We start from the raw sequence: 10468 nt of genomic DNA on the forward strand, positions 1-10468 counted from the left end.
TAATATACATGTAAATTAAATCATATACATACATAAGTTTATCAAAATTGATTTAGTTAAGCATTAGGTTCGTTTAGAATAATAATAGTTCATTAAAATCGCAGCTAAAATCGCTTAGCAAAAAAGTCTTAAAGTAAAAAGAGAATTGCATAAAAAATCTGCAATCGAAATGTTTTAAATATTTTCCTGTAGCTTTGAGCGAACAACAATTACAATTTGCAGTTTAATGATAAATGAATAATAATAAAGCGAATATTCTTTGCCAATACTGTTCCGACTCCCTTTTTCTTACTAGCCAAATATGTTGTCTATAAAGAATGCTCTGCGTTCCGTTTTCATGTCGGCTTCCTGTCTACGATGCTGGAGATATGCCTCCATCTGCTGTGGCTGCCGAGGACCCCAATCCGCAGTGGGTTGCAATGCCAGCTTGAGTTTCTGGAAAGGGAAGTTAGCTTTATAACACTTGCTTGCCATGGGGAATATAAATTAGCTTACGCCACTGAAGCTGTTGGCTGGCTGTTGGTAAATGGTATAGATGGCCCAAAAGGGCAGCTGAGCCACGCCCAGTCCCCAAATGAGCCACCCGGCCATGTATGCTTCCTGTGGATAGGTGACTCCCTTATATGTCAGGGGCTCGTAGCTGAAGAGCATGTAAACCAGCACGAGGAACATCAAACCAGGTGCCACAATTGCCCAGCAGATGCGCCAATAGAAACCCGTCTTCACATTCAACATGAACTCAATATCGCTGCAGAGACGCTTCACGCCATAGATCCAACCCACAGCCAACAGCTCAGCGATGGCCAGAACGAGGGCAATGAAAGTGCAGCCATAGAAGTCTACCAGATTGAGCACAAACTGACCTCCAGGTGTCATATACACTAGGCCGCAGAGAAAGCCAATCACCGAGGCGCCAATGGCGAGCTGCCAGTGTGGCAGATGAGGGAAACGATCCTTGACCACGTTGATCACACTGGAGGCCATGCCAATGTTGCTGCCAATGCCCAGCACAAGCAGCATGAAGAAGAAGAGTGCCGCAAACAACTGTGGCAGATACTTGAACTTGGCTATGGCCTCGGGATACGAGATAAACGCGAGTCCAGCGCCTCCTTTGACAACGCTAGAGATGTCTGTGGTGTTTGTCTCATGGGCCAGATTGCCTAAGATGCCAAAAATGATGCAGCCAGCCAGAATGGAGGTAAACGAATCGATTGATGTAATGATGATGACATCCCTGAGGAAGCAAGTCATTAACTGATCCCTAAGTTATATGAACAATGCGACTTACTTGTGCACTTGCTTGCGGAAATCATTGAATGAGGCATACATGACCAAGGTGCCAAAGCAAATGGCCAGGGAGAAGAACATTTGGGTGATTGCCGCATACCACACGTGAGGATTGAGCAGCTGGTCCCACTGTGGCTTCACAAAATACGCAATTCCCTGCCAGGCACCAGGCAAGGTCAACGCTCGGATCAACAGGATCAGCATGATGACATAGGGAAAGAGAGCGAGAAAGTATGATGCCTTGCCCGAGCTGCGAATGCCCTTGAACAAGGTGATGGCGATTATGATCCAGGTGACCAGCAGGCACAAGACCATCTCCCAACTTGGGGTGCCAAGGCCTCCATCATCCAAATTGTCTGGTTCCCGTAGAACAGTGCGACTGTGGAAATCAAATTATTTAAACAGTGCGGTATTATTATTCAAATATTGTAAATTAAAATACTAAACAAAAATTGCTATATTCCCCATTTTCCTTTACAGCTAAACAATGCGGTATCATTGCTAAAATATGTCAAATCAATATACTAAAAAATAACTGAAATATACCGAAAGCTATATTTGATATACCGATATACTTTTTCATTGAAGTATTGTATACAGAAATATACTGAATTGTGTTAAAAAGTTATATTTAATATATTGATATACTACTTCTTTAAAAATATACCATAGAAGGCAAAATATATGCGATTGTTAAGCAAAGCCATTAACGTTAAAAAAAAAACGAAAAACTTTTGTTTTATGTCCGAGACTTTGTGTTTGAGAAAATTGCTAAAAATTGAAAACTGCTATGGCTTTGAAAATATGAGATTAGTGTTTTTTCGATTTGCGTGGACGGTTAAAATGTTAAAATTCTAAAAAAAAAAACTAGACCTGCGTGCAATAATAACCTGCATTGTCATTATAGATCTGTCTCCGAGATACAATAACTGAGAACTATGTGTTCATGTGGGCAAACAGACGTGTATTGCGTGGTGTATAGACGCTGATCATGAATAGAAATACTTTATAGGGGAGATGTCTCCTCTCTATTGTGAAATACTTACGTAAAATACAACTCCGCTGAAGAAATACCCGGCCCTGAATGAGTTACATTGCTGTCAGTTACTCCTGTGGCAACACATTGTGGACCCCACTCGACCAGACAATAGGTCCAAGGCAACACCTCGGAGAAGGAAACCACTAAATAGCGTATAGTCAAAGCCATGATGCAGGCGTAGTAGGTGGTCGCAAGGGCCGTGGAGTACACCTGGCCATAGGCAACACCTGCAAGCAATAACTTTGACCTTAGACACCATCTTTTTTGCTAATGACTTGAGCATACCTTTCATTATGGGCACCATATCAAAGGCGCGAATGCAACCGCGACTTGCAAATTGCCCGATGAGGACTTCCAAGTAGTAGACGGGTCTACCCACTAGCAACAGCACCACTAGATAGGGTATCAGAAAGGCGCCGCCACCATTTTCTAGGGCTATAAACGGAAAGCGCCAAACATTGCCGAGACCCACGCTTAGAGCAATGCACGAGAACAGAAACTCCACTCCCTTGCCCCATTGATCCCTCTCCTGCGGTTGCGTCTGCTCTTCGGCAGCTTCTCGCTGTTCCTGTGCCTCTTCGCTGTTAATGTCCATCGTCAGCTGTGGTTAAAGGATACACCATAAGCTCTAATTGGATTGAGTGGTGCTTATCGCTCGCTTACCAACTCAGTGGTTGGCGCATAAACCGCGCAGTCTTTCTCGTTAGTTAGGTTTATGCTAATATTGTTGTTAATCAATCTATTGAGTTTGCCGTACTGTGTCGCCTCCATATTTTAGTGTGTAGAGACCAAAGTTCATCAGATAGTTTCCAATGGCGATCTTATTGTCCTAACACGTTGCTTGAAAATGACAATGTTGTAAATTACTGCACTGAAAAAAAAGAAAGTTTTAAAAAATCGAAATTTAAATTTAAATTAAAAATTGTGTAATATGATTAATATTAATAATTGTATTACTGAGCACATTAAACTGAATTCTAATTCTTTAAATAATTCTGGACTGGTTTCCTATAAATTTTAGGTTTTTAGTTTTCAGTATTTTCGTTAGTTAGTCGAGCTGTCGCGAACCGTTTGTTATTGCCGTCTCTAAGAGTAGGTCCCTGGGCTCAAATTTTGCGCGATGCGATGATAAGTATTTCGTAACTACAACAAAACTGAATAGCTGAATTCGCAAATTAAATAATACAAAAAATATTATTAAACAAGTAAGAAAGCTACAGTCGAGTGTACTCGACTGTGAGATACCCGAAACCCATTTTGAATAAAATAAATATATTTTGCGGTACTTTTCTCAAAATATACGGAATATACTGCAAAAATACTAAAAATATACCAAATGGTATATTCGGTATATCGATGTTGTACCGCACTTAAAATATACCATAGACGGCACAATATACCAGATTGTCAGCCAAAGCAACTAAGACCCCTAGTAAGTAGGCGTTTTTGCCCATACAAAAGTATTTCTTTAATAACTTCGACAATTTTTATTTGATCGCAATCAAATTTTCAGGAATCATAACTACTATAGTAATTATTGTATATACCAACTCTTGCTTTAAAATTACGCTTGTTATTCGATTTTTTTGATTTGCGGGGGCGGAAGTGGGCGTGGCAAAAATTTGAAACAAACTTGATCTGCGTGCAAACGTAACAAATGCTGTCGAAAAAATTATAGCTCTATCTCTTATAGTCTCTGAGATCCAGTGTTTCATTTGGACGGACGGACAGACGGACAGACGGACATGGCTATATCGTCTCGGCTGTTGACGCTGATCAAGAATATATATACTTTAAAGGGTCGGAGATGCCTCCTTCTACCTGTTACATACATTTCCTGCCGGCACAAAGTTATAATACCCTTCTACCCTATGGGTAGCGGGTATAGAAACACTAAAATAAGATTATCATTTTTTGTCTTAAACCTACAAGAGCTTTTCCTCTTTTTTATAAAAACTTTGTCTCATATCAAATGCTCTTGAAATCAAGATGTGTTTTCTAACTTTAAGATTTTCATGTTCTAGATTTTGTCAATTTTTTTGCAGTGTATAAGTGATACAGTTGATAAAACTGTCAGTAGGCAGTTATCATCATCTGTTACGATAATTTATTTGATAATGACTAGTGGTTTTAATCGTTAATTAATAGTATCAACAATAATAACAACAGCTCGACTCTAAAATACTTAAAAACTATACGTCATTGGCATTAATACATAAAAGGGGCTCGACCCTACGAATTATGCTAATTTTATTGTTTTTATTTGTCATGCCACATTGCCTATGCCTTTAAAAAACAAAGTTATTCCGTTATAATTATTCTGATTTTTTAATTATTGCTTCTCTATATTCCGGTTTGTGTATAAGTTATGCTCTTCTTGAATTTTATCTTGGCTCTAAAACGTTTTAAAACTACAAAACATGTGACGTCAATAAGGGGCGCGATCTTAGGTTTTGATATTGTTGTTTTTAGTTCATACTTAAGTTGTGCATAAATACGTATATATTTGCAAATAAAAACAGAAAATATGTGAATTGACATCTAACCTTTTCTTTATTATAATTTTTGATCTTCAACACTTACTTATACTCCGTACTTTAATATTGTTGTTTCCTTTTCAAACGAATACAAATTAATAAAAGTGAATTAAAAATATTATCTCCCGTTCTACGTTTGATTTTTTCCTCTTTTACACGCGCTCATATTTTGTTTAATTTCTAAATTTGATCAATTTCATAATTTCAATGCCATTTTAAAGGGGCTCGACCTTATCATTTAACAATGTTGTTTTCGCTTTATGCATATAAGCAGAAAGTTAATCCTATTTTTATGCAGCAGTTTACATAAAATTAAAAAACTAGACTTTCGAGATATTGCAAAAATATACTTTACGATTATATTCTAAACGTCAAGGCAGCTTCTTTAATCTTTCGAATTCGCATTAAATAACTGACTTGACTTTTTTACCCGCTACCCTAAAGGTTCAAAAGTATTATCTTCTACTTTAAAGAGTTTATCTCTAACTCGATAAAGTAAAGTTACAAGCCCGAGATAAGACATAAGACCAGATAAATAAACTAAAAGAATATTTGTAATATGCGATGTGTATGTTATCTTAAGAATATTAACTTTAAAGTGCAATGTTAACTATTTATGTTTTGCTACTCATAATTCCATATATAAGATTAATACATAATAATAAACTTTTTTAAAGTTGTTTAGTTTATTTAGTACAAAAATAAATCTCTTCATTAGAGAAGTGCTTTTATTTTACACAGTATGTGATACATTTTTTTCCTAGCACAATTTTTTTAAAATTGTAATTCATGAACACAATGTCAAAAGCATCTCTGAACATTTCGTCACACTGCTGATAAAATTGAATGAAAGCATTAACCTTATTTGTTCGGAAGAATCCGAAACATTATCTATATATTTCCGTCAACTTTTGCCGAGTTCAATGCAACAAACAATAACAAATAAATGTAAATGAACTCTAAAATGTTTTCAAAATATACAATTATAATTGTAAGTATTTGTTTTCAAATTTTCTAAAAATTGTAGTTTCAAATGCTCTAATCACTATCTCATGTTTCCAAATGATATCAAAAAAAGGTCTAAGGCAAATCCCTACTAAGCCCACTTCGCACACTTAAAGTAATTCAACCAAATTTTTTCCCGACGAAAATCGTAAATCTTTTAGTTTTTTATTACGCACTGTTAACTGAGAGTCAATACCCGAAATTACCTCAAATAACTTATCTAAAAGTTAGTTTGAATTGAGCTTAGCCTTATCGTAGGTAGTCAAATAAGTCTGTGCATTCGTAAACAGACCTAAATTAATTTTAGATGAGATTCAGAAGTTACTTTACAGCGTCAAATCGTATCGCTGAAAGACGTTCAAAATAAAAATAGAAACTATTTTGGACTAAAATGATTATAATGAATTCAACAATCTATTTTTGAATACAAGTTTATGCAAAATAATGTGCCAATAGTGCATGAAATGGCAAATTCGAAGTGCTTAATTTATGCTTTTAAGCAAATATTCCAATAACGAATGAAGTTCTTAAATATTCTAATTTAATCTCTCACATCAGTATAAATTTAATCATTGAAATTGGTAGCAACAAATGCGTCAAAATTTAATGTGTTCTCACTTTTGTAATTTAATACAAATTTTATTAAGATAATTGTAATAATTTCACTTTCTTATTCGATTTTTCTCCACTCCTTTACCAATTAATATGGAAAAGCTTTGCAAAAATCTACATATGTAAGTTATTTTCATTTATTTACACCATATAAATATTATTTGATTTGTACAACACAAACTTATGAAAAAAAATTAACTTAGAAGTTATTATTATTATTATTTCTTAACTGAGATTCACTTTTTAGTATTTTTCAAGGAAATTTAAAGGATAATTATATATGATTATATTCACTTATATACATATATTTATTATGATGATTATTATGATTATTTTCACTAATTATTATTTCGTTGTACCCTTCAAAGATATATTTTTGCCATTGCAGTTGTCCAAAATAATAAACTACTTTAATTAATTAATACAAACCAAATGCAGTTGTGGAACAGCTTAATACCTTAGGTATCACTTTTATTAACTTTTTAACTCTGAAAAATGAATCTTTTGATCAACGCCTGTGCTGCAACCGTGTTTCACGAGCTACGCAGTGCGACTAAACCGAATCATAACTGATAATCCATGATGAAATCTTCGTAATGCTGCGAAGAGAAGTGAGTGCGCATCATGCTTGCTCAGCAGGGTTGTCAATGCTTCCGAATAATACTATGCTGCTATGGTTATTAGCTAGATGGAACTAGATTTGAGTGTTCGACCCTGCGCTCAAAATCTAAATCATTTCATTTCAATTAAATGCTCGCAAAATCATTGAAACCCAAAGCAGTGCGCGTTGACTCTGGCTTTTTAAATTGCCGCCCAATAAGTTCGCAGCATAAGAGCCGATCTATAATATATATGTTATGTGTTTATCGATGCACAAAGTTAATAATTTGAGCATAAGCAATTGTTCAATTCAGATCTAAATATATGTGCGCATGTAAGACTTTATATAACTTAGAGAAGAGATTCCGTAAGTGAATTTTAATATTGTACGTGGTAATTGATTTTATTCGTATAAATATTGTTTGTATTGCAATTGATATTATTCTCTGTGTTCTTGAGGTGAAATCGGCTCAAAAATATTGTTTCCATTGTTTCCAATCAGAATTTTGACATAAAGACTTCTGCAAATCGGAAAATAATATAAATTAAATAAATATAAAGGTAATAGATTCGCTAATTGCCAACAACTTACCATAAAATGTTTTAAATTTTGAATATTAACATGGATACTATTATTTGTTTTTAGCGTCCGCATCGGTGGCATCACTGCCTAACATTAGGTTATTTCTGAGAGGAGACAGAATTGAAGAATCTTGTATTATACAATCTTAATTATTTCCCAATTTATTAATACTATTTTTGTTGCGGCAATCTAGCGAACTTATTACCGTTTATCTCACTGTTTTCTCAATATATATCAAGAATCAGAAACTTACACAGTACGTCTGAGGTGTTCAAGTTCATCCTTGAGAAGAGCATTCTTCTCACCCAGCTTGGTATGGAGCCGCACACTACGTTCGTTGCTCTCCTCCAGCAACTTGATGACATGCTCCTGCCGGTGCAGCTTCATCTGCTTGGTGCCCAGAGTGGAGCACAGATTCTGGAACTGCTCGTTTGTTGCGCTCAACTCATTGTTAATCTATTGCAAGGGAATGCAAGAGAAATAATAAAATTCTGAGAAGTAACTAATCGATAAATTACCTGAGCTATGATCGTGCTCTTCTCATTGGACTGAGCCATTATCTCGTCGAGTTTACGAATATGTTCCTTCTCACGTTGCTTAATCTCTTGATCCAGGTGCACGATTCGCTCACGACGCACGTCATTCATCTTTCGATGGTGTACAACTGATTCCTCTAGCTGTGTCACCTTCAGTTCCATTTCACCCAGCTGCTTCTGTTTCTGAGTTAGTTGTGCCCTCAGAGTGTGCTCATCTTTTGTCTGGGTTGACAATTGATGCTGAGCGACGACCAACTTGGACTTCAGCTCGCTGATGAATAAAATAAAGATATTTCTAATTGTGACTTTAATTTGCACTTACTTTATTTGCGCCAAATCCGCTTCGTGATTTGAAGACTGATCACTTTGAACACTCTGCCAATCTTTATACTGTTCAAGCTCAACCAGCTGCTTCTGCATCTCAGATAGTTTCTGATCTTTTACAGCAAGGTTCTTGGTCAACTCCTCTAAGCGCGTTTCAACAGTTTGCTTAGCTGCCAGTGCATTATTCCATTGCTTTTTCAGTTCAATTTGTCTGCAAGTCAGCTCATTTGACTGATCTAAAGTTGTCTTAGCTGTCAGTGCATTATCTAACTGCTTTTTCAGATCAGCAATTTGACTTGAATTTATTTCCTTCGACTGTTCTAAAGTTGTTTCATTGTCTTTCAATCGCTGCTGCATAATATTGTTCCTGTTGGTAAAATTAATATTTATATTTAAATTGCTTAAATTTAGTTGACATACGTGTTCATCAATTGTTTCATTTCTTTGCGCAAATCTTCGATTTCAACACTTTTCTCAATTCCCTTGAAGTTTTGATCAGCCAATTCTATGGCTAATTCTTTGTTCTTTTTCTGTATAACATCCAAAGATTTTTTCAATTCATCCCGATTTCTACGGACATCTCGTAAATCAGACTCCAACTTAGATACAATGACCTTCAGCTTTTCTATCTTGAAGATATCATTCTCATTTGATTGCAAAATTGACGAGGCATCCGCCTTGTCTTTAGCACAACATAATTTACTCAGCTCGGCATTGATCAACTCCACTTTACTTTGCTACTTTTAAACATAATACATTGTATTGAAATGGTTCTAGTTGGGTGTTCTCACACTTACCAAATTCTTCTGTATCTTGTTTCGCAATTGCTCAAGATTCGCTGCACTTCCAGTCATATCTTTATGAAGATCCTCAAACATCGACTGCATGGTGTCTTCAAAGGATTTTCGACAAAACGACTTTAAATCGCCCACCGATTCAGCAGCTATTTGTGAAAACGAGTTTGAGGCTAAAAGCACAAGGTAAAGTAATCTTTCATTAAAGCTCACGTATATTTTTGGGTAAAGACAGAAGATCATCTTTATTGAAAACCAATTGGCATTGCTCGTTTCTAACCATCGTGACAAACTTGAACGAAATGGGCTGGCTCTCTTCCTTAAGGTTCTTGACCTGCTGCAGAAATTCCGATTGCAGGTCAGCAAGTTTATTTACCATGGACTCCAGTTGAGGAGTTGGTGGAGAGGATGCAGGGGTGCTCGGCGCCGCATTTGTTGGTAATGGAGGCTTTGGTGTTGGACTGTCACCCACCTCAGGGTCTGGAAGAGTTGTTGGAGCTGGTGTAATTGGGTTCGTCTCCTTCCTTTTAGCTCTTGGCGAGGCTACAGGAGGTTGACCATCTAGATGCAAACCAATAGTTAGGACAAATCAAATAATATATTGTCGACCTACCATTATTCATTGCATTTTGCAATCGTTTGAGGCGCAATTCAGTTATCTTATTCGTCCGAGGCTGAGTAAACTTATTCTTTAGCTTGGCAGTCGAGTCCTCAGAGTGGAGATCGGTTCGACGGGAACACACACTAGTGCTTGAGGTGCAATCTATCGCACCTCTCCCTAATGACGATGAGTCTCTTGGGCTTCTGACAGCTACATTTTTCTTTGAAAGCAACGAAATTTTAGAAGCCGAACGAAGAGGGGCTTTTATCTGGAAATGAATTCATTTAAACTGCTGAATAGCAGGGAGAATAAAAGTTACTTACTGCAGTTGGAGTCGATGAATCAGGCTTCGAATTTTGCATATTGGCAGTGTCTATAGATTGGTGTCGTTTTGTTCCAAATGAATATTCGAGTGCAAAGATCTAGGTATATTTTTAAAAAATCTATAATTTCGAAATAAAAGACGCACCAGTGTACTGTTTGATGTTGAATGAAAAAATGTGTAAAAATTATTGAAATATTAATGTCACATTTGTGTAGCACTAAGGCC

General features: G+C 36.3%; 2 protein-coding genes across 6 annotated transcripts; both read right to left on the reverse strand.

The window, feature by feature from the left end:
* Positions 1-68: 68 nt before the first annotated feature.
* Positions 69-7021, reverse strand: LOC132790493 (sodium-dependent nutrient amino acid transporter 1). Of its 3 annotated transcripts, none has more exons than XM_060799023.1 (7): positions 6910-7021; positions 2990-3197; positions 2612-2927; positions 2334-2553; positions 1289-1666; positions 496-1234; positions 69-435 (listed from the first exon to the last, which is right to left on the reverse strand). In XM_060799023.1, the coding sequence occupies exons 2-7, from the start codon at positions 3095-3097 to the stop codon at positions 292-294; spliced, it is 1905 nt and encodes a 634-aa protein (XP_060655006.1). In that variant the 5' UTR covers positions 3098-3197; positions 6910-7021; the 3' UTR covers positions 69-291. The 3 variants fall into 3 exon arrangements, with proteins under 3 accessions (XP_060655006.1, XP_060655007.1, XP_060655008.1); XM_060799024.1 differs by having other exon boundaries at positions 6938-7020; XM_060799025.1 differs by having other exon boundaries at positions 2990-3166; positions 6938-7000.
* A 431-nt stretch (positions 7022-7452) lies between these two features.
* On the reverse strand, positions 7453-10460 carry LOC132792212 (uncharacterized). Of its 3 annotated transcripts, XM_060801470.1 has the most exons (10): positions 10242-10458; positions 9931-10186; positions 9531-9878; positions 9321-9466; positions 8944-9260; positions 8522-8890; positions 8182-8470; positions 7917-8119; positions 7673-7767; positions 7453-7601 (listed from the first exon to the last, which is right to left on the reverse strand). In XM_060801470.1, the coding sequence occupies exons 1-9, from the start codon at positions 10278-10280 to the stop codon at positions 7713-7715; spliced, it is 2022 nt and encodes a 673-aa protein (XP_060657453.1). In that variant the 5' UTR covers positions 10281-10458; the 3' UTR covers positions 7453-7601; positions 7673-7712. The 3 variants fall into 3 exon arrangements, with proteins under 3 accessions (XP_060657453.1, XP_060657452.1, XP_060657455.1); XM_060801469.1 differs by lacking the exon at positions 7673-7767 and having other exon boundaries at positions 10242-10460; XM_060801472.1 differs by lacking the exons at positions 7453-7601; positions 7673-7767 and adding an exon at positions 7819-7852 and having other exon boundaries at positions 10242-10459.
* Positions 10461-10468: the final 8 nt, after the last annotated feature.

The sequence above is a fragment of the Drosophila nasuta genome, chromosome 3 (genome assembly GCF_023558535.2).
Source record: "Drosophila nasuta strain 15112-1781.00 chromosome 3, ASM2355853v1, whole genome shotgun sequence".
Taxonomy (NCBI): domain Eukaryota; kingdom Metazoa; phylum Arthropoda; class Insecta; order Diptera; family Drosophilidae; genus Drosophila; species Drosophila nasuta.